The sequence below is a fragment of the Neoarius graeffei genome, chromosome 3 (assembly GCF_027579695.1).
Source record: "Neoarius graeffei isolate fNeoGra1 chromosome 3, fNeoGra1.pri, whole genome shotgun sequence".
NCBI classification, from domain to species: domain Eukaryota; kingdom Metazoa; phylum Chordata; class Actinopteri; order Siluriformes; family Ariidae; genus Neoarius; species Neoarius graeffei.
In genome coordinates this window covers 114,731,528-114,758,191 of record NC_083571.1, presented here as the reverse complement: position 1 = coordinate 114,758,191, position 26,664 = coordinate 114,731,528, and the positions used below count along the sequence as shown (strand labels likewise).

Genomic DNA, 26,664 nt, shown 5'->3' with positions numbered 1-26,664 from the left:
AAACTAAAAACATTTACTGTGCACTCTGCAAAGCACGGTGATGCGATCAGGTTCATCATGATGTCCGTCTGTAATGTCAGTCAATGTTAATGAACCTGGTGTTTCCTTGAAGTTGAAAGAAAGTGCGTGAACAGGTTGATGATGCGAAGCAGCTGTGATTGAAGGAGAACTGATGCTAGATGAACGGACTAGGGGTCGACCAATAATCGGCCTGGCCGATATTCTGCATTTTTAGGGTTATCGGTATCGGCCATAATTTCCACCGATATGCCGATAACATGCCTTTTTGCAGCCATTTCGTTCCTAACGCGACTGTCACTGCACGTCCTTTCCTGCACTCGCCTCTCTGAGTTCAAGAACACGGTCCCGCCCACCACAACATCTGATTTGTTTGGCACAAGAGATATAGCCAATCGACACATGTAGCTAAACGCTGTGAACTGTTTCAAGGCGGCCGTACGGGCACTCGGGCAGAAGCGGCACAAGGGATACAGCCAATCAACACGTGTAGCTAAACGCTGTGAACGGTTTCAAGGCGGCCGTACGGGCACTCGGGCAGAAGCGGCACAAGGGATACAGCCAATCAACACGTGTAGCTAAACGCTGTGAACTGTTTCAAGGCGGCTGTACGGGCACTCGGGCAGAAGCAGATCCCACTTCAGGGTAAGGACACACTGCTTTTGCCGCAATAAGTCACACACACACAAGTTACAAAAGCACAGCATCATTATATGTTTACATTCTTTATCTACTACTCGTTAAAATTGTCCATTTGCATCTGTGTAGCCAGGCAAACTTAGCTTACGGAAGGAAGCACTTGAATTAGCCGACAACCAACTAGTCTCGCTGAAACTACATGTAATGCTTCCTTCACTACAATATAATCCTCCTAAATTGGGAATATTAGGCTTCGGCATTAAAAGCATTAGAATGTAGATGGTTACTTGTTAAGTTGTTACATAATAGGGAGTGATAGCCGACTTTATGTTTGATTTTACTTTTTAAAAAAATGCTGCAGGCAGCTCCCTACACTTGATTTATTATTTAAAAACTACTTGAAGTTGGTAAGTCTTACTTAGTTCTTAGTATAAAAGAATCCAGAGTGTATTTTCATTTATTTTCCACTGAAAATGGTGAGCTGTAATATAGTAGGGAGTGATTTATTTTTTTAATTGATTAATATTTATTTTATTATTATTTTATTTCTCATTTTATTCTAACTAATGTTTGACTTTATTGTACAAACGCTGCTGGCATCTCCCTGCACAAAATTTCATGTTCAATTTTACAATTAAACATCATTTCATGGATATGAAGGTCTGTGTCAGTGTGTGCTATGTTTAATTTCATGTGAATTATAATGTTTACATTTATCGGTTGCACATATCGGTTATCGGCATCCCAATTCCATAATAATCTGTATAGGTATCGGCCCTGAAAAAAAACATATCGGTCGATCCCTAGAACGGACGTACCACTTTCTGCGAGTAGCCCACCAGCTGCACTTTACTGAGAGCAGAGTTCACTTCCTGCATGCTGTAGCACTTCTTCCATGACCACACTTCCACTGCGTCCTTCAAAGGCCCGGGCAGCAGCCTAAAAACACGGATTGGTTTTAAAACAGCAGGAATACATGCTTCATCATGCAGATTTATAAATGCTGGTAAAGCTGTAGAGAGATCATAATGCATTTTAATAAGACGGCGACTTTGCCACATGCACGCTCAAGCACAGTGAAAGTCGTCTTCTGTATTTAACCCATCTGAAGCAGTGAACATGCGTGCATGCGCGCACACACACACACACACGTACCCAGAGCAGCGGGCAGCTATACTACAGAGCAGTTGAGGGTTAGGTGCCTTACTCAAGGGCACTTCAGCTCAAGCCCACCTCATTTTAACCTAACCTGCATGTCTTTGGACTGCGAGGGAAACCGGAGCACCCGGACAAAACCCACACAGACACAGGGAGAACATGCAAACTCCACACAGAAAGACCCCCGTCGGCCACTGGGCTCGAACCCAGAACCTTCTTGCTCTGAGGCGACAGTGCTAACCACTACACCACCGTGCCACCCAGCGGCATTATATTTATTTGCCATTAAAAACATATGAACCAATTTAATATACTTCCTTACCGTTGTATTTCCTTGTTCTTCCAGCAGGTGGCAGTCTGAGCCTTTGGAACCCTTTCCATGAAATTAACCAGCTCTTCCATCAGCAGTCTGACCCCAAGAAAGACCAGAAATATATAAAAGCAGCAACATCCAAAGTTTTTTTTTTACTATATTATTGATCATCTTTAACAGGACAGAGTGCAGAGTATTAGGCTGCTTTCAGATATTGTGTGTTCACACCCTGAAGTCTTGCAAATTAATATTTTTTTTCCTTTTTGCAACACAATTCCTGTTTCTCACGAAGGCAGACATGAAATTTCAGCTTGAGGTTGATCTAAAGTGAAGTGTAATTACACTGTAATATTAATAAGACGCCGTCTTGCATCCGCATGATTTTTTGCACCGTGGTGCCGCCATGTTATTGACACTGGGTTTGTTTCGTTTGATTTGAACCGTGTTTTAAACCATCGGCTCCCTTTTTGACATATTATCCGTTTGGTTCTCGTGTCGATGGCAAGTACATTTGATACACCCTGAGTGTAGAACAGAGGAATTCTGACTGTGTACACAGTGTGTACCAGAAAGCAGGAAATCCTGCTTCATCATATTTCAGTCCAGGAAACATCTGGAAGGCCTGACCACTCCATGATGACGACAAACCCAGTGGTTCTGGGTCATGTAGCTAGACAGAAATAACAATCGTATTCGGTTGTTTACTGAAAACAGGCTGTAAACGAGACGCGGGTTACCTGCCGATCTGGAATGTCGGCTCGGTGGCGTAGACGGTGCCGGAGAAGCCGGTGTGCTCGGTGATGTAGGGCAGCGCCATCATGCAGTGGTAGTTAGAAATCAGGATGACGTCGATAGTCGACAGGTCGAGCAGCTCTCTCTGGGAGGGAAGGGGGAAAAAAAAAAGGCAACACAACCAGTCAAATCCAGAAATGGCACAATAAGCTTAAAATTTTTTTCTAAAATGTATGAACAATAATGAGTAGTCTAGAGTTCGGAGCAAAAGTTGGAAAGTGGCAGCAAAGGAACATTCAAGTTCTTGAAACTGATGTACTGGAAGCAGGAAAAATGGGCAAGTGTAAAGGTGATGATTGGGATTTTAATCACTTTAAATCCACCACACTGTTATTTATTTATTTTTTTTTTTTTACGGACTGCGTTGCAAACATGACACTGTCTGTCTGTAGCCTACTATACAAAGACCTGCAGAAATAACCTCAGGTAATTCTGACCACTTTATTAGGAACATGTTCTCGTTCATCCAATCATCTGGCAGCAGCACGTTGAAGGTCAAGAACTTCAACCTCATGCTCACATTGAACATCAGAACAGGGGAAAATGGTCATCTCAGTGACTAACTGTAGAAGTTTGAGTATTTCAGAAACTCCTGATTGATTATTATTATTATTTTTTTTAGCATACCACACTCCAGTAACTTTGAGGCAGGCTACAATGGAGAAAATCGCGTCGGGTCCCGCTCCTGTCAGCCAAGAACAGGAATTTGAGGCTACAGTCCCCGTGAAGGGAATTTGTCACAGAGAGAGAAATACCGTACGCTCAGCAATGTGTAATGACTTATTAAGGAAGGACTTGGACATAATTTCCAGAACCGAGAGAGGAATTTAGATGCTAATACGGTATAGTGCCTAATTACAGTATATAGCAATATTATTACTACCACTATTAGCTTACTTATTTTTTATATTATATTTTAGCATAAATACTAAATAGGTGACTGCAAGAAATCGCGTGCGCTGATTGGTCGAGAAATTCAGACTATTTCCCGATAATCACCTCGAGCAACTCGGCAAAATGGCGTCTGATCGCTTTGTCGCCGTAAATGAGGAAGAATTACACATGATGAAAGAAAACGCTGTTCCTAAAAGCACTAAAGATGCTCTGAACTTTGGTCTAAAACTATTCAAAGGTAAGGTGGGATTGTGATTTATTTAATCCATTTCAAAACAAAGGATTTTATGTGAGTCAGCGTAGATAAGTGACACAGGTCATGCTGCTTTTGAAGAAGTTTGAAATAAATTTTTAATATAACTTTTTTTTTTTTTTTAATAAATCACCTGTGTATTTATACTAAAAAAATTTCCGCCTCAGGCTCAGTGAATTATCGCCTCGACTTCATCTCTGTTATTATTTAAATAATATTGCCTGGTGTTGAGTGGTATATCAGATATATTCCATTCAGCTAGCATGATATCGAACACGAGTAGCTGAATGGAATATATCTGATAGACCATGGAAACAAACCCAGCCATTATTATTATTATTATAATAATACATTCGATAGAACAATTATAGATTTTACAAAAAGTTAAGAATGGGGGAACTTACCAATGCTGATTCTAATCGAATGTAATTCAATGTTCTGTCAAACATGAAGTCAAGGTTCTAACAATAAAAATGGTACGAGTCCAAAAAGCCTGAACAACAACCCAACTTGTATACAAGCGATATCCAGGTAGACAGTTCAAGTTCAGTTACTTTTGGTCGTAGTTAATTGTTCCATTGCACTTGTTCAAAACAAAAGGGCTTTGCTGAGTGAAGTCGTCTTGTAAAAGTCTCCGTCACGTTTCCTCACCTCCAAGTAGAACTTGGACGGTATTTCTGATATTGCTCTCTCTTCCAGTTTTTTGATGTCCGTTGGTATGTTTTGCTCTTGTACATACGCATGAAGAATATCCAGTCAAGTTTTGATAGCCTTTTGGGGGTTCAGCACGTCTTTCACTATAAATCTTCCGCTTTTAATGAAGCGGACCTCGCGGCAGGTAACCTGCGTCTCGTTTACAGCCCGTTTTCAGTAAACAACTGAATACAGTTGTCATTTCTGTCTAGCTACATGACCCAGAAACACTGGGTTTGTCATCATGGAGTGGTCAGGCCTTCCAGATGTTTCCTGGACTGAAATATGATGAAGCAGGATTTTTGTGTACAAACTGTCACAGGCACTCACTAGCGCACAAGTTTTACGTCTCCGATGTGCCTCTTTTCCAGGTTTTCTATGTCCATTGGTATGTTTTTCTCTTGTAAATATGCATGAAAAACATATAATGAAGTTTTGGTAGCCTTTCAGATGTTCAGCGCATCTTTAGTTTTGGTGTTCATTTTATTTATTCAGTACTTAAACCTAGCACTGGATTAGCCTCGTCTTCTCTCTCTCCCGGGCGACAAAGAAATGATAGTGTGCATGCGCAGCAGAAAAGTTGTCATTGGATCTTTGCATGAGCTCTGATGTGTGACGTTGTGTTGTCTTGTCTTGACAATGTGCGATATTATAACAATATTCCATGCTCAATCTCCATTGGGGAGAGTGGCGTAATATACGGAGGATAGAGCCCTGCACTCCCGCGGGAGTCCCGCGGGACCCGACGCAAAGCAGTGCGGCGCGGGACAAATTTTGAAAGCTCATTGCGGGCGCAAGCGGGAGGGGGAGTGCACAATGCGGGAGCGGGCGGGAGAGGTGATAAGCTGCAGTCCCGCTAACTAAAAACGTGTTTAAAATAAAATTTATAAATTATTAATTTATGTCTATCATATATAATTTGTGCTGGATATTTTATTTGGCATTAATAAAAACATTTTAAGATGCCTAAATTCGCGGATGTGGTCTAATCTTGCGTACGTTTCCGATTCCTTTCCGCTCTTCCGTGTTTGAGACACCATCACGCTGTGTCTTTAAATTATATTAATTTCTTATAGGCCTACTTGTATTTCCTAGAATGTAAATGTGAGGAGTGACCTATAAGCTATGTGCAATGTACAATATTCTTAATATCCACTGTAGATTTTGGTAGGTGTGTTGGGTATCTCTGTAAAGCCTCAGCTGCGCATGCCGCCTGGCAATGCGCACCCTCGCTACGTGCGCTAGGTGAAGGATTGGTCAGTGGAGAGCTCAGCTAAGCTCAGCATGTTTAATTCCCCAAGCCAATGACAAGAACTTTCGTGAGAAATAACGCGAACGTCTGCATCATGCGGGATTTGCGGGCGGGAGCGGGACAAAATATGGCAGGCGCGGGCGGGAGCGGGACTGAAAATCATAATTCTTTGCGGGAGCGGGACTGAAAATTCTGTCCCGCGCAGACCTCTAACGGAGAATAAGCGATATGATGACAATATTGTATGCCATCAATAAACCCACCAGAAGGGAACAGAACACATGTTTTTATTCCATGGAAAAAAAAGTGTCCCGTATGTATAATAAATCACCGATATTCACCTCGCCTTCAGCAAATAATTGTTAAATATCATACATCATATCTCTAACAAACTTAACACATACCTCAGGGAGACAAAACTCTGGCTCCGAGTCCACAAACACACGACCGGCACACTCCTTTAGCTCCTTCAACACAGAGCAGATAGAGCATGTAGAAAGTATGTACTGTCTTAATTCTAATAAAACTTTACATGCTATTACTTTGCATATACTGTACACATGACAGCAGTAATATTAGAAATGATCCAAAAAATGCTCACTTTCTCGAGGTTCACTGTTCCATCCTTGGAGACCCATCCTGAGAGTTTGGACAGTCTCGGACTGAAAAACGGCAACAAAAACTAAATCAGCAGTTTCTTTCATAGGTTTTCCGGAATCGCGTAAGAGTTTACAGCGTGTACACACCACCACCCTGTACTGTATTATAAGAATCCACTTCATGTTCAACACAACCAGAAAATGCTCTCAAGAAGAAAATCATCAAGAATGTGCTTTAATTATTCATTTAACACACATTAGTTAGTCACAAAAATTGTCCTGAGTAATCATGTGCATTTATATCCAGAAGACATATTCCGTACACTTGGATACTTCATTAACCTTGAAATACAAGTTTCGAGGAGTATTTTTTCATTGCTATGGAACACCTCGCAGTAGCTCCATCATTACTTGTAGAACCATTTGTGGACTTAGATTTATTGACCTTAAACTACATACACACTCCTGGAACATTATTAACTGGCTATTAATATTAATAATACCCTATAATTCCTCTAATGACCGCGAGTTGGTCTAGTGGTTAGCGGGTCCGCCTCTCAATTGGGTCATACCAAAGACCATCACAAAAATGGTACCTACAGTACCGCCATCTGGCCAGGCACACTGCAATACAGATGCAAGTAGGGAGTCAAAACTCTCGTGGTTACCAGAGGACCCGCCCCTCACTGTAACCCTAGCTGTATAAGCGAGAGGCCGAGGGCTACGGAAACAGAGATCGGCTCCGCCCAAATGTGCCAGACTGCATGGCGCAGGAAGGACTTTGGACTTGGATACTTCCTCTAATAAAATTCACTTGCATTATTGTTAGGTTTTGATCTGTCTGTACTGAAGGAGGTCGAGTTGATAAAATTATGATTTCGGAACGTCGACCCTCTGCTGCTGAAGAGATTCTCCTTCAAGGATCTTCTTCAATTTTCTTGCCAAGATCTTCAGAGTTCTTTTCAAGGTCTTCAAGGATCTTTAGAATTATTGACAAGATCTACAAGAATCTTCAACAAAAACACATTCAATTCCAAACAAAACAATTCTTTATTGATGCTATCATAACATACAGTATACACCGACATTTCCAGTAGAAGCAGAACAGTCACTGACACAGCTGCTCGGAGATGTTTCTCAGTTTATCGTCGGACAAACATGAGTATCAGTATATATTCACATTCAAGAGTGTGTTGTAGCGATGGGATTGGATGATGTGATTGACGAAGCTAATGCCGCTTTTCCACTACAAACGCGGCTGAGTCGGGCTGAGCCGTGCCGTGCTGAGTCGGGCTGAGCGGGGCTGTTGGAGTTGCATTTCGACTACAACCGCGCTGAACCGTGCTGGCTGGAAGTGGGTGGACACATTGGGTGGAGTTAGCGAAAGTGGGTGGACGTCAGGTGATGTCGTTAAGCAGCGCAAACAGTGACATCAGTGAGCTTTTAAGCGGTAGTCTCACAACCCGGATAGTAAACAATAAACATGGAGGACATGGAGTCGTTAGTGTTGCTGGTCTTGGTGCTGTGGCTTGTTGTCACCGACAACGCGGACAGATACTGGCAAGAGCGTATAGATGAGGCGAGGCGCATAAGGCTTCAGAAATTCTCGTAATTCGTAATTATTCTTCTTCCGGGTTTACAGTGTTGACAGATCCCAGCGCGCTCGCGGGGCGTGTGTGGGCATGTGAGGACACTCCTCCTCACCAATCAGTGCACAGGGGAGTGTCTGCTCACGCCCCTAGCCTCACTCGGCTCGCTTCAGCCCCACTCCAAAACGGTGCGAGTTTTAGGGGCTAAGCAGGGCTGAAGCGAGCCGAGTCGTGCTGGTTTTTGGTAGTCGAAACGCGAGCCGTGTCGGGCTGAAGTGAGCTGACGCGAGCTGAAGTGAGCTGAAAAAGGGTAGTGGAAAAGGGCCATATGTTATCCAAGTATAACGTAAATAGGTGATGAAGCATTACATCACTGGTTTAGACGACACTACTTTATGAACGAAGAGAGACATTCTGTCCCATTACATCACCCGTCAGGATCGTAGTCTTATGGAAAGAAGAAAGACATCACTGGTCAACATCACCTTCATGAATCAGAGAGCAGAATGTACGAGCGAAGATAAATCTCAAGGATTGAACTAACCAAAACAATTAACAATCAGACCAGCCTGTTCCAGTTCAAGCATGAAAAACATACGGTACTGTACACAAGTCTTCAGCACATGTAAAGGAGATGCTGGAGACCAAAAATGGCTTCAAAAATGATGAAATGAAATATTTCAATATTAAAAAAAATGATTTAAAATAAAATAATATAAACTAAGCAGTAAGCCATAATAAATGAAACAATCAATATTTGGTGAGACGACCCTTTGCTTTAATTAAAAAAAAAAAAAAAAGGTAGTCTCAGGTACAATGAGTGCAGTTTTATAAGGAAATGAGCTGTAGGTTTTACTGAGCATCTTGCCCTGGTGAAACTCTTTCAAGGATCTTCAAGGATCCGTAAAGTTCTTTGTGAGGGTCTTTGAGGATCTCTACAAAGAGCCTCAAAAGATCTTCAAGGATCTTCAATTTTCTTGCCAAGATCTTCAAGGATCTTCAGAGTTCTTTTCAAGGTCTTCAAGGATCTTTAGAATTCTTGACAAGATCTACAAGAATCTTCAGCAAAAAACACATTCAATTCCAAACAAAACAATTCTTTATTGATGCTATCATAACATATACACTGACATTTCCAGTAGAAGTAGTCAACTGATTGACCAATACATCCTTTCAAGATCTTTGAACCCTTGAAATCATCAAAGATTCTTTCAAAGATCCTTTTAAGATGTTGGCTATTCAGGATTCCTTGGTATATCCTTATCCAATTCTTTTGAATCATAATTATGTAAGTTTCAATCCATTTCCATCCTTGCCAATTCTGTTGACTTAGGATAATTTTAAAAAATTTAAAGATTCTCATTAGATCCTCAAGGATCTTAAAGGATCCTCACAAAGATCTTGTAAAGACCTTGACAAGGATCCTTACAAGGTCCTGATTAAATCCTTGAGGATTCCAGTTAAGATCTTGACGAAGATCCTGAAAAGGATCTTTTTAAGATTTTTGAATGATCCTTGTTAAATCTTTGAGGATCTTGGAGGAACTTTGCAAAGATCTTGACGAAGATCCTGAAAAGATCCTGATCAAATCCTCAGGAATCCTAGCAAAGATCTTTGAAAGATCCTTATTGAATCCTTGAGGATGTTTCAGGATTCTTAGAAGATCTTTGTCAAATCCTTTAGGATCTTTACAAATGATTTTGCATCTGAAGATCTTTCAAAGATCCTTTAAGGATCTTTGGCAGGTCTTGGACAATCCTCATGGATCCTTAAAGATCCTGTGAGGTTTTTCACCAGGGAGCAGAACCAGCCACAGTTCTTCTGGACACTTTGTCACACTCCCGTCTTCATTTTGCACCAAAACCCAGTAGTCTTCATTCTGTTTTCTTTTTTAATCTGAAAAGTGTTCTCTTATGGAATACACTGCTGAGATGCAACTTTTTTTCTATAACAATTTTGTGCTGGAAAACATATGAACGTTTGGAACTCTAAAATGTTTTTTGTGATGTTCTGACTCGATAATGTAGAAATCATAAAACAGAAATCTGTAACAAAGTTTGTATGGGAACCCCCCCCCAAAAAAAACAGGGTGCCTAAGATTGTTGCACAGTACTGCATATTTCTATCAATTCTATGGTTCTGGATTAGTTCAGCTCCATCATGATCAATTTAACCTCGTGAAGATCTCACTGGAGTACCACAGGGTTGCGTGCTCAGCCCCCTCCTCTACTCCCTCTTCACACACGACTGCAAACCCATACACGAGTCCAACATCATTATCAAGTTTGCAGACAATACAACCGTGATAGGTCTGATCTGAGATAATGACAAGTCAGCCTACAGGAAAGAGGTCAAGGCAACAACCTCGTCTTGAACTCCAAAAAGACGAAAGAACTCATCGTGGACTTCAGGAGATGGAAGTATGGAGGCCACCAGTCCATCAGCATCAGTGGCGAGAATGTGGAGGTAGTCCGGAATTTCCGATTTCTTGGCATACACATGAGCCCCGACCGGCTAAAAAAGGTCTTCAGAGGCTCCATTTCCTGAGGACCCTGAGGAAAGCACAACTGCCTCAAAAGCTGCTGATGAACTTCTAGAGGTGCACCATAAAGTCAGTGATCACATACTGCATCACTGTGTGGTACTCGGGCTGCACCTTGGAGGACGGCATCTCACTGTACTTGTAGAGTGACAATAAAGGCATCTTGCATCTTCAATGCAAGAAACTACAGGAACAGTGTTAGACACGAACGCCATTTCTTTTTATCCCTGTGTAGAACTTCAGAAAGAGCTGACAAACTGCATTAGGTGTGTTCGAGCAGGAAAACAAACGGAATTCATTTCTAATACAGGGATGAACCCTGGTGAAACTGACCTGTGTACCAGAGGCAGAGGGAGGAAATACAGAGCTGAGGTGGTGTCCAGACCGCAGTCCAGCATGATGGTGGTGCATTTAAACTTGAGAACGTTGCACGGCAACGTCGGATGACCAGACAAACAATACTAGAATTAAAAAAAAAAAAAAAGTGACATGAGTAAAGATAACGTGCATGTTTAAAAGACAATGGGTTCACTTTTGAGTCTGGTTCCGCTCAAGCTTTCTTGCTCATGACTTCTCGGGGAGTTTTTCCTTGACACCATAAACCTTTGGCTTGCTCATTCGGGATAAATCTAAAATGTCTCCTGTTAAAACTGAACTGAAGAAGAAGAAAAACTGCAACGTTCTCTTTATTCAAAGAATAAAGCGGGGAGGAAAAAAAACCCCTGATAAGTGTGAAGGAAATTTAGGAGATGAACATTCCGATTCGGCGGCACGGTGGTGTAGTGGTTAGCGCTGTCGCCTCACAGCAAGAAGGTCCGGGTTCGAGCCCCGGGGCCGGCGAGGGCCTTTCTGTGCGGAGTTTGCATGTTCTCCCCGTGTCCGCGTGGATTTCCTCCGGGTGCTCCGGTTTCCCCCACAGTCCAAAGACATGCAGGTTAGGTTAACTGGTGACTCTAAATTGACCGTAGGTGTGAATGTGAGTGTGAATGGTTGTCTGTGTCTATGTGTCAGCCCTGTGATGACCTGGCGACTTGTCCAGGGTGTACCCCGCCTTTCGCCCGTAGTCAGCTGGGATAGGCTCCAGCTTGCCTGCGACCCTGTAGAACAGGATAAAGCGGCTAGAGACAATGAGATGAGATGAGACATTCCGATTCTCTGTGTCCTTGGCTCAACGGCTGGTGATGAGCAGGCTGCCTTGTTTATGTTTCATGTTATGTTATGCCTAACCACGCATCCGCTGCGCTTCTCAGAGCACACCAGGTGCATGCCCTAACAAAGAACCGATGTTTAGCTTCAAGGGCAAGCCTCGAGCGAATCACGTGCAGACGCGAGCAGTAAGCAAATGCCTTTAGAGTATAATAGATAACAGCCACTAAGACACAACTCAGAGTACGCACTCTCGGCATCACCTGAAGTGGTGTCTTCTTTCTCTTTTCCTGTTTTATATCTATCTGTTTTATAAGATCTACTATAACAAATAACTGAAAAGACAACTGCTAAGCATTCTGAAGTGTTTATTAGAAGTTTCCAGTACACTCACTGGCCACTTTATTAGGAATACCTATCCACCTGCTATTTTATGCAGGTATCTAATCAGCCAATCCCTTGACACGATGCATCAAATCACGCAGATACAAATCAAGAGCTTCAGTTAATGTTCAAACTGTGACCTCCTTTCACTGTGGCATGGGTGTTGGTTTGAGCCAGATGGAGCATGGAGGTTTGAGTATTTCAGAAACTGCTGATCTGGGGTTTTCGCACACAGCAGTCTCAACACAGAATGGTGCAAAAAAGCATCGTCGAGTGAGAGAGCGACAGTTCTGTGGGTGGAAACAAATGCCTTGTTGATGAAAGGATCAGAGGAAAATGGACAGATTGGTTCAAGCTTTTTTTTGCCAGGAAGGATATAGTAACTCATAGCAACTCTTTACAACCGTGGTGAGCAGAAAAGCATCTCAGCATGCAACAGAAGACCACGTTGGGTTCCAGTCTTGCAGCCAAGAACAGGGATCTTAGGATCAAGAACAAGTTCCTATTAAAAGTGGTGGAGTTGAAGAGCAGGGAGAGAGTCGAGAACTCCTGAACATGCGTCTACATGGACAGTTTGAGAGAGATACTAAGAACCTCTCGAGAACAACGAAGTGTCTTGGGAGTGGTTACGGCATGGAGATATGACAAGAGGCACAGAAAGTTTACGAATGGCAGCACAGGAGCAAGATCTGCACATACACAAGTGACACGGACAAACGTAGAGTACGTGCTGAAGGAACTGAGAGTATCACGCGTAGCATCAGTGGCTGCAAAATTCTTGCTCAGAATGAGCACAAGAGGAGGCATGATAAGGTGTGCCAAAATCTCTACTGGCTGCTTTGTAGAAAGTTTGGATATGATGCTGCTGAACGGTGGTATGAGCATGTACCCATGAAGGTTATAGAAGTGAAAGGAAGACCGAGGATATTCTGGGATGATCATAACTTCTGCCCCTCGGACCTGCTTGGTCCATCCTGGTGCCCTGTGTCTGGTCGGAGTTTTATCGCACCGCTCCTGTGAAGGACGGCCCCATGAGGACAGTTGAGGGTTATACCTGTTAAAACTGTTAATATTATAGTCAGGCTGTCTGTTGTTGCCCAAATGAGGATGGGTTCCCTTTTGAGTCTGGTTCCTCTCGAGGTTTCTTCCTCATGTCGTCTGAGGGAGTTTTTCCTTGCCACCGTCGCCACAGGCTTGCTCATTGGGGATAGATTAGGGATAAAATTAGCTCATGTTTTAAGTCGTTCAAATTCTGTAAAGCTGCTTTGCGACAATGTTTATTGTTAAAAGCGCTATACAAATAAACTTGATTTGATTTGATAACTTCCAAACAGACAGAGTTACTGAACATCGTCGGCCTGACATCATCGTTTGTTATCAGAATAGAAAGGAACGTCGTATTATCGATGTCGCCATCCCAGCCGACTGCAATATTGCCCCAAAAGAGGTTCAGAAGATAGAGGCCTACTCTGAGCTGAAAATTCAGATCATAAGATTATGGAAACTCCTCGAAAGTAGAGTAAAAGTCATCCCAGTGGTGATTGGAGTCCTTGGCTCAATCCTGCTTAAGTCACGTCGGTATCTAGATCAAACTGATGCGAAATACGATCTTCGCACACTCCAAAAATCAGGCCTTTTGGAAACAGCAAGCATACTTCGGAAAGTACGGTCTGTCTGAGGTCCTTGTTGTGACTTGACAGAAAGCGACTCTTCTGGTGCAACAACACAATAATAATAAAAAAAATAGAGCGGCGGCTACAATTATCGGCAGCCCATAATTAGATTAGATTCAACTTTGTCATTGCACACGTCACAGGTACAAGGCAACGAAATGCAGATTGCATCTAACCAGAAGTGCATAGCAGTAAATAACATAAGTGTAATATACAAATAAAAATGTACAGGAATTACAGGGTATGGAATGGTATAATGATATGATAGATATTTACAGTATATACAAAACACGGTATGAAAAACAGTAGTGCAAATGGTGATAGTGCAGTGAAGTCAGTTCAAGTCAATTCAGTTTGTTATTGACACCTTTTCAGATTTACCAAATGAAAAAATTTTACAAAAAGGTGAGTTTTTGTAAAGCATCAGGTAAGCATGGTGGAAAGATCATGGACGTGTTTTTACTGATCTAATTCACCGATATTTCATGATCTCCTCGTCGAAACCTACTTTGTTTCTTACTCTTTCATTTGACAGCCGCCATTTGTTGTCCAGGGTGTACCCCGCCTTTCGCCCGTAGTCAGCTGGGATAGGCTCCAGCTTGCCTGCGACCCTGTAGAACAGGATAAAGCGGCTAGAGATAATGAGATGAGATGAGATGAGACGCGTGTTTGAGAAGTCACGTGTGTGAGGTGTCGATAATAGTGATCACTTTCACCGGTGTCCACCATTATCGACACCCTGTGGGATTAAGTGACATTTACAACTGTTATGGATCGATCGTTGTGTCACATTGTTGAAGTCGATGAAGTAGTTAAAAAAAAAAAAAAAAGTGCTGCGATTTATAATTGTTTTTTTTCTGATTCATAACAGAATGGAATGTTTATAGAGTACCCGTATTTTTCGGACTATAAGTTGCACTTTTTTTTCATGGTTCGGCTGGCCATGCGACTTAAGGCCTCTGCATGCTCTTGCGACAAGGCTTTCGCAGATAGCTTTTCGCAGACAGTTGTAATTTATCGTTGAGCGGGAAGTAATAGGCGTGCGCGATGTTATTCACCGCCACAACGCAAGGGGGCGCGAAGTCGCGAAATCGCTAGGAGTAGTTGGTGGGTGTGGTTAGTGGAGTGTTTATCCTCCGGTTACTTATAATGACTAGAACTGTTGTCGTATAGATGTCCGTACTTCCTCACTTCCTCGATCAACCGCTCTTCATGCTGCTCCATCTTCGCTCGTGTTTTTAAAAATGGCGGTCGTGAAAACAAAACAAACCGGGAAAGTAGGGAAGCGGAAGTGCGTGTACAGCGGATGTAGAGTGGATCAATCAGAGCCCTCTTGTCTGCGACGCTGTCTGCGAGGCTGTCTGCGGTGGTCACAATTTTTGGGAGGTGCGCGCAGAGTGTCTGCGAAGGGGCGGGGCTTCGCAGACGCCATCTGCGAGGACTGGGTTGTCAGCATAAATTGGCCTTTATACTCCGGTGCGACGTAGATATGTTTTTTTTTTTCACTGTGAGAGGGCGCTATGTAGCTTTGCATGCAAGTATGTGCTGTGTACTCTATTAATATAGACTGGTACCAAAATTCAAAAAAGTGCTTATTTAAGGAGTTAAAGGCATTTTTGAGACAAAGTCGGCAAACAAACAGTCTTATTTTGTCAATTTGGGTGTGCCGAATTCAAATCTGCAATATGCCGAGCTCTATCTGACCTCTGTTGACCTCTAGAGGTCATTGAACTTTGGGCCTGTAAACGTCTCAGCTGAACCCAGTTTCTCAGCTTTCTAAGGAATGAAATGCACTAAAATGATTAATGAAGTTAGCAAATGGCCTTGTTTGTTAAATGTTTGGGTGCTGAATTCATTTTTCATTTGTAAAACGACATATGACCTCTGATAACCTCAAGGTCATTAAACTTGGCCTATAGGCCTATGCATTTAACGGCATTTTTAAACTGACTTTACTCCCCCAAAAAGAATATGAACAGACAAAAAACAAATAGAAAGGAACAAATACAACATTAAATGCCAGTCCATGTACATGTGACTTACTTTTCACAATGAGAATGCCTCGGCGATCACCTTACATAACATTGCATTACATTTAGCGGTTATTGTTTATACAAAGCTACTGAAAAAAGGACAGATTCAACAGCATACAAAATGTGGGGGCGTACAGGGGATACAGGTTAATCAGGGTTAGTATAGATGAGAGTTTTTTTCTTTGTTGTTTTTGTTTTAAACGGGGTAAAGCCTTTACAAAAAACAAACAACAAAGAAAAAACTCTCATCTATACTAACCCTGATTAACCTGTATACCCTGTACGCCCCCACATTTTGTATGCTGTTGAATCTGTCCTTTTTTCAGTAGCTTTGTATAAACAATAACCGCTAAATGTAATGCAATGTTATGTAAGGTGACCGCCGAGGCATTCTCATTGTGAAAAGTAAGTCACATGTACATGGACTGGCATTTAATGTTGTATTTGTTCCTTTCTATTTGTTTTTTGTCTGTTCATATTCTTTTTGGGGGAGTAAAGTCAGTTTAAAAATGCCGTTAAACGCATAGGCCTATAGGCCAAGTTTAATGACCTTGAGGTTATCAGAGGTCATATGTCGTTTTACAAATGAAAAATGAATTCAGCACCCAAACATTTAACAAACAAGGCCATTTGCTAACTTCATTAATCATTTTAGTACATTTCATTCCTTAGAAAGCTGAGAAACTGGGTTCAGCTGAGACGTTTACAGGCCCAAAGTTCAATGACCTCTAGAGGTCAACAGAGGTCAGATAGAGCTCGGCATATTGCAGATTTGAATTCGGCACACCCAAATTGACAAAATAAGACTGTTTGCCGACTTTGTCTCAAAAATGCCTTTGGGTGTCACAATTCTGGATTTTGGTACCAGTCTAATACCACTGAAAGAAAAAAAAATACCGTTACAACTGACAACAACAAAACAAATTAGCATTACAGCAACAACGACTGAACAGAAATATGCCGCCAAAAAGAAAATCATATACTGCTGAATTGAATACTGCTGAATACGCACTTTCTGCCTGTTTTTTTCTCTGAGCGGTTCTTGTTTTTTTTTTCACTAGACGGTTGTTTTTACTACCGTACCTGTCTTTGGAGATGATACACTTATAGCCTACTTGGCCTCTGATTTGATGAAATAAAATTCGACAAAAATGAAGAATGACACTCCTCGATGATGACAACAGCTTTAATAACAAAGATGAAAGAGCCATGGGGCGATAATAAGCCCTACCGGTAAAAATATTCTAAAAGCAAACTGATTAATGCATCAGTAATAGGCTACTAATATTAGTTATAATAATAATAATATAGGCTATTAGTAATAACGATAGTGATAGTATTAAAGGAACAGTCCACCGTACTTCCATAATGAAATATGCTCTTATCTGAATTGAGACGAGCTGCTCCGTACCTCTCCGAGCTTTGCGCGACCTCCCAGTCAGTCAGACGCAGTCAGACGCGCTGTCACTCCTGTTAGCAATGTAGCTAGGCTCAGCATGGCCAATGGTATTTTTTGGGGCTGTAGTTAGATGCGACCAAACTCTTCCGCGTTTTTCCTGTTTACATAGGTTTATATGACCAGTGACATGAAACAAGTTCAGTTACACAAATTGAAACGTAGCGATTTTCTATGCTATGGAAAGTGCGCACTATAATGACAGGCGTACTAACACCTTCTGCGCGCTTCGGCAGCGCATTGATACGGAGCTCAGATATCAATGCGCTGTCGAAGCGCGCAGAAGGTGTTAGTACGCCTGTCATTATAGTGCGCACTTTCCATAGCATAGAAAATCGCTACGTTTCAATTTGTGTAACTGAACTTGTTTCATGTCACTGGTCATATAAACCTATGTAAACAGGAAAAACGCGGAAGAGTTTGGTCGCATCTAACTACAGCCCCAAAAAATACCATTGGCCATACTGAGCCTAGCTACATTGCTAACAGGAGTGACAGCGCGTCTGACTGCGTCTGACTGACTGGGAGGTCATGCAAAGCTCAGAGAGGTACGGAGCAGCTCGTCTCAATTCAGATAAGAGCATATTTCATTATGGAAGTACGGTGGACTGTTCCTTTAAAGATAGTAGTAGATATTTAAAATAATCAGACTAGGCTACTTACAGGGCAAAGGGCGCGTTATCACTGCTCAGCTGTTCGTTTATTAAATAAACAATGCAGTCGCGCAGTAACCACGCACCGCTTATCACATAGAATCACAGATTCTATGGATAGAATAACCCTTCAAAAAAGTGCGACTTGTAGTCCGGTGCGACGTATATATGTTTTTTTTCGTCTTCATAATGCATTTTTTGGCTGATGCGACTTAAACTCCGGAGCGACGTATAGTCCGGAAAATACGGTATTTGGAATCTGATTGCAGTAAATAGAATTAGAACAGAATAAAAATTCAGAGTATGTAAAAAATTACATGCTTGAAATATTCCATTCAGAATTTTTTTTTTGCAGTTTCTTTTAAATATCTAACACATTTTATACTTTGGTTCGAGGAATGACATGCGACCTTTGACCTGGATGTTCATGTGGTTACAATGTTAATTCCCTGTTGACGTTTACTAGTAAACTACAAAACTAAAAATTATTACAAACAACAACGAATGATGAACAAAATGTGATCTACAAAAATACTTAAAGTGGAACAAAAAGATTTTCTGACGCAGGTTAAACATCACTTCATTTGTTTACAAACATTAGAATTACTTCCTCATTTACATAAACACCCACATCCATATATTTATATAAAAGATATTTTGTACTAAATATAAGTCTATGTAAAACAAATTTTAAATAAAAACTGTTTTGCTAACTTAATACCACATACCGATTATTATTTTTAAAATAAATAATTATCTGGATATCAATAACTGTGGACAAAGGTGTCGATAACTGGACAAAGGTGTCAATAATTGTGGAACGGTGCCGATAACTGCGGACAAAAGGTGTCGATAATTGTGGAACGGTGCCAATAACTGCGGACAAAAGGTGTCGATAACTGCGGACAAAGGTGTCGATAACTGCGGACAAAGGTGTCGATAATAGTGGAACGGTGTCGATAACTGTGGACAAAGGTGTCGATAACTGCGGACAAAGGTGTCGATAATTGTGGAACGGTGTCGATAACTGTGGACAAAAGGTGTCGATAATTGTGGAACGTGCCGATAACTGCAGACAAAGGTGTCAATAATTGTGTAATGGTGTCTATAACTGCAGACAAAGGTGACGATAACTGCGGACAAAGGTGTCGATAACTGCGGAACAGTGCCGATAATTGCGGACAAAGGTGTCGATAACTGCGGACAAAGGTGTCGATAACTGCGGACAAAGGTGTCAATAACTGCGGACAAAGGTGTCGATAATTGTGGAACGGTGCAGATAACTGCGGACAAAGGTGTCAATAATTGTGTAATGGTGTCTATAACTGTGGACAAAGGTGACGATAACTGCGGACAAAAGTGTCGATAACTGCGGAACAGTGACGATAACTGCGGACAAAGGTGTCGATAATTGTGGAACGGTGTCGATAACTGCGGACAAAGGTGTCGATAACTGCGGACAAAGGTGTCGATAACTGCGGACAAAGGTGCCAATAACTGCGGACAAAGGTGTCGATAACTGCGGACAAAGGAGTCGATAATTGTGGAAGAGGTGCCAATAACTGCGGACAAAGGTGTCGATAACTGCGGACTAAGGTGTCGATAATTGTGGAAAGGTGCCAATAACTGGACAAAGGAGTTGATAATTGTGGAATGGTGTCTATAACTGTGGACAAAAGGTGTCGATAATTGTGGAACGGTGCCGATAACTGCGGACAAAGGTGTCAATAATTGTGTAATGGTGTCAATAACTGCGGACAAAAGGTGTCGATGACTGCAGACAAAAGGTGTCGATAACTGCGGACAAAAGGTGTCGATAACTGCGGACTAAGGTGTCGATAATTGTGGAAAGGTGCCAATAACTGGACAAAGGAGTTGATAATTGTGGAATGGTGTCTATAACTGTGGACAAAAGGTGTCGATAATTGTGGAACGGTGCCGATAACTGCGGACAAAGGTGTCAATAATTGTGTAATGGTGTCAATAACTGCGGACAAAAGGTGTCGATGACTGCAGACAAAAGGTGTCGATAACTGCGGACAAAAGGTGTCGATAACTGCAGACAAAAGGTGTCGATAACTGCAGACAAAAGGTGTCGATAACTGCAGACAAAAGGTGTCGATAACTGCAGACAAAAGGTGTCGATAACTGCAGACAAAAGGTGTCGATAACTGCAGACAAAAGGTGTCGATAATTGTGAAACGGTGCTGATAACTGCAAACAAAGGTGTCAATAACTGCGGACAAAGGTGTCAATAACTGCGGACAAAGGTGTCAATAATTGTGGAACGGTGCTGATAACTGCAGACAAAAGGTGTCGATAACTGCAGACAAAAGGTGTCAATAATTGTGGAACGGTGCCGATAACTGCAGACAAAAGGTGTTGATAACTGCGGACAAAAGGTGTCGATAATTGTGGAACGGTGCCGATAACTGCAGACAAAGGTGTCGATAACTGCGGACAAAGGTGTCTATAACTGGGGAACGGTGCCGATAACTGCGAACAAAGGTGTCAATAATTGTGGAACGGTGCCGATAACTGCAGACAAAAGGTGTCGATAACTGCAGACAAAAGGTGTCAATAATTGTGGAACGGTGCCGATAACTGCAGACAAAAGGTGTCGATAATTGTGGAACGGTGCCGATAACTGCAGACAAAGGTGTCGATAACTGCGGACAAAGGTGTCTATAACTGGGGAACGGTGCCGATAACTGCGAACAAAGGTGTCAAGTGATCTGATACATTAAGTAATCGGAAATCAACTCGTATATTTCCCCCCAGTGGAAGTTTGAGTAATTATTCATACACAATTTACGTACTGAAAGTATTTTCTACTTTTGTAACAGCCAAAAGATCGTTAAGGTGTCGATAATTGTAGCCGCCGCTCTAATAATAAACTTTAGTCAATTGTAAAGGAAACAGGCAGCCAGTGCAGTGATGCTAAAACAGGGCTTTCATCTGGCTTTCTAATCTATAAAACACACAACCAGTGTGAATTCTATTTCTATATTTATTTAAAATATACTGAATCAATATAAACCCCATTTCCTTTACTTTAATACACTTTAACTTGCTTAATTCTAAACTGCACGGCTTTGGGCTGCGTCCCAAATTGGTTTCCATTTCCTAACTCCGTATCAGCTCGTGCTCTCGGTAGGCTTTAACAGACGCCACTTCTTTACACCTTAATAGTGAACATAAATAGTCAACATTCAGGCATTTGAGATTCAGCCATAACAACATTCGCTTTGTTAGCCTTTGCTTGTTTTAGTACTACCTTTTCTATTTGAACTTAATAAATAAGTGCATCACAGAAGCAGGATTTCAATATATAAACCACACTGTTTTTTTTAAACTCACCAATTTCATATTTGCCTACTATGTGGTGTAAATTATAAATATTAGCAACACTGTCCGAAACGGCTAATGGTTTAATTTTACTCGCTCACTTCTTCGTCGGTGGTGATTCAGCCAGGTTTGAAGCCGCCACCTGGTGGCCAGGCGGGGTAGTGCGACTTCTTTAAAAATAAAAATAAATAAAACTCTCCACCCACTTTAAACAGGATAAGGAGCTTTACAGAACTCCTCCTGGGATTTGGGAAGCGGGGGCAGGTTTTTCCTTCTTTACAAAAAGATAAGCACAACTTCCTAGTTTATTTGTAGGAATGAAATTGAAAGTGGGTAAGTGAAGAAGAACAGGGAAACTACTTTCTGTAAACAAATAAACAATGAATGAAGGATTGCAGAAAAGTGATAGTTTTGAATGTTAAAATATGCATATAGATGTGTATCTGAGGTGAGGTGATCTGAATGGTGATCTGATTGTAGGTGAGGTGATCTGAATGATCTGTATCTGAGGTGAGGAGGAACTGGTGCAGGAGGAGACTCGACCCACGCGCACCTGTTTGCCGGATTTTCCAGGTTAAAATGCAAAATGGCGACAAACCGGAAATGAAACAGGTGGATATTCTCACCCGAGACGCTTTACTGGGAAGCGGGTTTACTGGTGAAAGCGGGTTTGTTCTCTTGCCCTGCCGGGTAAAGGCAGTGGGAGCTGCAGTGGGATGCGAGCCTCAGCAGGAAGAGCCGCTGTGGGACTCTGTGCGGGAACTGAACAGGAACTCTTGTCTGTGAGCTGAACCCGGGGGACTGCGCTGCGCTGCGCTGCGCTGTGGCAGGTGTTTAGACTTGAGGTTGGTGTGGAGGAGAGGAGAGGAGAGGGATGGGATGGGATGGGATTTGAACCCTGACAGTGTTCAGTCTGACTCAGGTTTATTCTTACAGACTTCACTGAACCCTCACTGGACTGGATTCATTTAACCAGATGGGACTGAAGTGACTCTTCCAGCTGTGTAGTTTAACCTGGACAGGGGTGAGTGAGTGAGAGTGTGTGTGTGTGTGTGTGTGTGTGAGTGCTGTATTCACCCATAATGGGATAAAATAACCCAGACTGTATCCAATTAATCTGTACACTATTGAACTAACCCATATTGTGTCGAATTGACCTGTAGTGTGTCGAATTGGTCAATACTTTGTCGAATTGACCTGTACGGTGTTGAATTGGTCAATGCTGTGTCGAATTGACCGGTACGGTGTTGAATTGGTCAATACTTTGTTGAACTGACCTGTACGGTGTCGAATTGGTCAATACTGTGTCAAATTGACCTGTAGAGTGTCGAATTGACCTGTATGGTGTCGAATTGGTCAATACTTTGTTGAATTGACCTGTACGGTGTCGAATTGGTCAATACTGTGTCGAATTGACCTGTAGAATGTCAAATTGACCTGTATGGTGTTGAATTGACCTGTGTGGTGTCGAATTGGTCAATGCTTTGTCAAATTGACCTGTACAGTGTCGAATTGGTCAATGCTTTGTCGAATTGACCTGTACTGTGTCAAATTGGTCAATGCTTTGTTAAATTGACCTGTATGGTGTTGAATTGGTCAATACTGTGTCGAATTGACCTGTACGGTGTCGAATTGGTCAATGCTTTGTTGAATTGACCTGTACTGTGTTGAATTGACCTGTACGGTGTCAAATTGGTCAATACTGTGTTGAATTGACATGTACAGTATCGAATTGACCTGTATGGTGTCGAATTGGTCAATACTGTGTCGAATTGACCTGTACGGTGTCGAATTGGTCAATACTGTGTCAAATTGACCTGTACAGTGTCGAATTGATCAATGCTTGGTCGAATTGACCTGTACAGTGTCGAATTGACCTGTACAGTGTCGAATTGACCTGTACAGTGTCGAATTGGTCAGTACTTTGTCGAATTGACCTGTACAGTGTCGAATTGGTCAATGCTTTGTCGAATTGACCTGTACGGTGTCGAATTGGTCAATGCTTGGTTGAATTGACCGCATATTGTGTCAAATTAATCAATGCTTGGTCGAATTGAACAGTACTGTGTTAAATTGATTAATGCTGCACTGAATTGACCTGTACTATGTCAAATTGACCACGTACTGTGTCGAATTCATCAACGCTTGTTTGAATTGACCACGTATTGTGTTGAATTGAACGGTACTGTGTTGAATTGATCAATGCTTTGTCAATTTGAGTGCATACTTTTGTCAAATTTATCAATGTTTGGTCAAACTGACCACGTACTGTGTCGAATTGATCAATGCTTGGTCGAATTGAACGGTACTGTGTTGAATTCACCCCGTACAGTGTTGAATTCATCGTTGAGGGAAGCTATGGCCTAATGGTTAGAGAAGCAGCTGAATGGCTGAACTGCCCTTGAGCAAAGCACCAAACCCCCAACTGATCCCCAGGATGCGCTGGGTACGTTGTATATTGACCCCATACTGTATCGAATTGACCTCATACAGTGTCGAGTACACGGTCAGTTCGACGTTGTCCAGTGTGACTCAGAAGCGTAAGAGTTAAATCAACACTGTAAAAGTTTAGTCAACATTGTACAGGATTCAAAAGCAGAGGTTAATTCAGTAACTGACCCAGTACAGTGTTGACTTATTCCAGATAGTTAATTCACACTATTAATTACAGTGTCCGTATTTATGAACTCGTATTGTTTATCAGTAATGCAACACTTGTTAGTGCTGAATAGCTGCCTGTCATTATTTTTTATAATATTTCAATTAAAATTGTATTCAACTATACGGAAGCCGAGAGAGGCCCTTCATATAATCCTTTTTTTTTTAATTCACCTTGTTATCCCGAGATAACGACATATAATTAATTCAAGATCTCAAGAAAACAACACAACTAATTTGAGATCTCAAGAAAAGAAAACAAAACAATTATTTCATGATCTCGAGTAAACAGCTGAGAAATGGTTCATTCAGGTGCGCCAAGAGACTTGTGATATGCTGACTTTGGGGCTATTTCTCATTCTGTATAGACGCAACTTTGGTCATTAGAATGTCTGGAATAATCGATCACCTAAAAAGGCAATATTTTGATCAGGGGTTGACACAGGGAGAGATTGCATTAAGTCTTTTAATAAGGGATCATTTCAAAATTAGTCCGCGGCACCTCCGCAGAAGACTGGCCCGGCTTCGTCTCTACCGACGGAGATCCAGCTGAGATCTCGGAATAATTGTTTTGTTTTCTCGAGATCTCGAATTAGTTGTGTTGTTTTCTCGACATCCTGAATTAATTATGTCGTTATCTTGGGATAACAAGGTGAATAAAAAAAGATTATATGAAGGGCCTCTCACGGCTTCCGTATGTTAATTCCATGTTGTAATAGTTTAGTTAGTTAGTTAGTTAGTTAGTTAGTTAGTTAGTTAGTTAGTTAGTTAGTTAGTTAGTTAGTTAGTTAGTACACACCATGTGGATTCTGCGTGCTGTAGGTGCACAATGAATATAGCAGGTCATAAAGCAACACTCTAAGTGTTCAGTCGACATGTCGGGTGATAATGCAAGACTGTAAAAGTTTTATAAGACTTTGGTTTGGCTTTCCCGAATGTAGTCAACCAAGAAATGCTGAACAGGATTGAATTGCGTCTTACGGGGTTGATTTGTGTCTAGCTGGACATATTTATACTCGAGTGCAGGTATTAATTCAAGATCTTTTCTTTGGTGCCATTTCATGTAACTTTAAACTGAAAAAAAGCCTTTTTTTTTTTTTTTTAGTGCCCTACATTAACACACTGCATTCACAGCACCTGTTGTTAACGTGGCCATGGAGGACGCCGCCAAGTCTGAGTCCAACGTGACGGTAGCCGTTCGGGTTCGACCCTTCAACAGGAGAGGTGAAGTGATGTTTTAAACTATAATATTTGTTACTGGTGATATCATCTGCTTGTGCAGCATTCGCACGTGACGCAGGGCTGCAGTGTGTTTGACTAATCCCAGAGTGTGTTTAGAGCTGCGTCAACATCCTGAAAGGAACCGTTTCGGTCCAGCTGATGTTTATTCATTAATATAACTAATTTCTCACAAAATGTACCCCAGACTCGGTATGGAATATGGTTTAGCTCTTGAAAGGATCAAGGTCACATTGTGTTAAAAGCAAGAGTGTTTTTCTTGCCAAAGATTTTTTATTTATTTATGAACCAAACGTCATACTTTTATCTGTTTATCTGGGACATCCGCAAAACTATTTAGTTCCTATTGTCAGTGTAAGCAGTTGTTATCTTTCTTGAAGTAATGAAGCAAACAAAAGGAAAAAAAAAATAGTCCAGCTTGTCACGGAACAGAAAGCAAAACTGCCAGGCACAAAGTGTGAAAACGTTCCTGGGTGGAAAACATGAGCGAAGGAACAGCATTTGAAATATGGTGATGATTATCTAACACTTCCACCGTACAAGTCTCAGTGACTGTAGTGTTACGATATATAGAAACGATAACCTATTCAAACTCGAAGGGCGCTCGGTAGCGTAGAGGGCATACCTCCGCCAAGCCACATGTTATCAACGTCAAAATCAAATCACTCGAACCTAGGATAATCCTAAAGCCGGACACCAAATTACATCAAAATCCGTTCACTACTTTTTGAGTTACGTTGGGAACAAACAAACGGAAGCGAAAACATGACTTCCTCCAAATTTGCGCGAAAGCTGGCACTACTGCCAGAACTGTTATTATAGAAAATTAATCAACACCTTCCGACCGGTCAGATTCAAGAATTCATCAGCACTGTGCTACACGAATCCGATTCAACCACGCAAGAAGAGAACGGTTTAAAAATATTTTAGATCGAGATAATTTTAGATAAATGACTTATTTCAGGGTGCAAACTGAAAGGTTAGTAGCAGTGACGGTACTTTTTATTATTTTTTTTAAATAGTCGTTGTCATACTGTTTTCATGTATCAAATTAAAGAGTGTGAAGATCTGAATTGAAAACTTGTTTAATTTTGTAAATATGTCTAAAAAAAAAAGTTATGAACATTTGAAAATCCAGTGTTTTTTTTTTTTTTTTAAATAAAATTTCCATTTCTGTCCGTTGCCCCAGTCACAAACCAACAACCATTTTCCACTGGTTTAATTTTCCATTCAGCAAGTAATAAACCAAAAAGTCAAAAATAAAGATGTTTAGAATTTTGAGTGTCAGGGTAAGAATTACAGATAAAGGCTTCTTCTTGTAGATCACAATTC

At 41.5% G+C, this 26,664-nt stretch overlaps 2 protein-coding genes across 7 annotated transcripts in view; one reads left to right on the top strand and one right to left on the bottom strand.

The window, feature by feature from the left end:
* ints9 (integrator complex subunit 9) overlaps nt 1-21,550 on the bottom strand; it is a 69,591-nt gene extending 48,041 nt beyond the window's left edge. The window contains exons 1-7 of one of the 2 annotated variants that reach the window (XM_060917941.1): nt 21,448-21,550; nt 11,076-11,203; nt 6,614-6,674; nt 6,417-6,479; nt 2,866-3,005; nt 2,138-2,224; nt 1,476-1,596 (exon numbers count right to left, since the gene is read on the bottom strand). In XM_060917941.1, the coding sequence (XP_060773924.1) occupies nt 1,476-1,596; nt 2,138-2,224; nt 2,866-3,005; nt 6,417-6,479; nt 6,614-6,674; nt 11,076-11,203; nt 21,448-21,456 (609 nt within the window). In that variant the 5' untranslated portion in view covers nt 21,457-21,550. The remainder of the gene's footprint in view (nt 1-1,475; nt 1,597-2,137; nt 2,225-2,865; nt 3,006-6,416; nt 6,480-6,613; nt 6,675-11,075; nt 11,204-21,447) is intronic. The other variant, XM_060917942.1, reaches the window with a different exon arrangement.
* Nucleotides 21,551-21,657: 107 nt separating this feature from the next.
* The window catches only part of LOC132883856 (kinesin-like protein KIF13B), a 164,751-nt gene continuing 159,744 nt past the window's right edge, over nt 21,658-26,664 (top strand). Inside the window, exons 1-4 of one of the 5 annotated variants that reach the window (XM_060917922.1) lie at nt 21,658-21,768; nt 21,916-22,280; nt 22,372-22,459; nt 25,228-25,317. In XM_060917922.1, the coding sequence (XP_060773905.1) occupies nt 25,248-25,317 (70 nt within the window). In that variant the 5' untranslated portion in view covers nt 21,658-21,768; nt 21,916-22,280; nt 22,372-22,459; nt 25,228-25,247. Of the gene's footprint in view, nt 22,281-22,371; nt 22,460-25,198; nt 25,318-26,664 lie in introns of all 5 variants that reach the window. The other 4 variants (XM_060917921.1, XM_060917923.1, XM_060917925.1 and 1 more) reach the window with 4 other exon arrangements.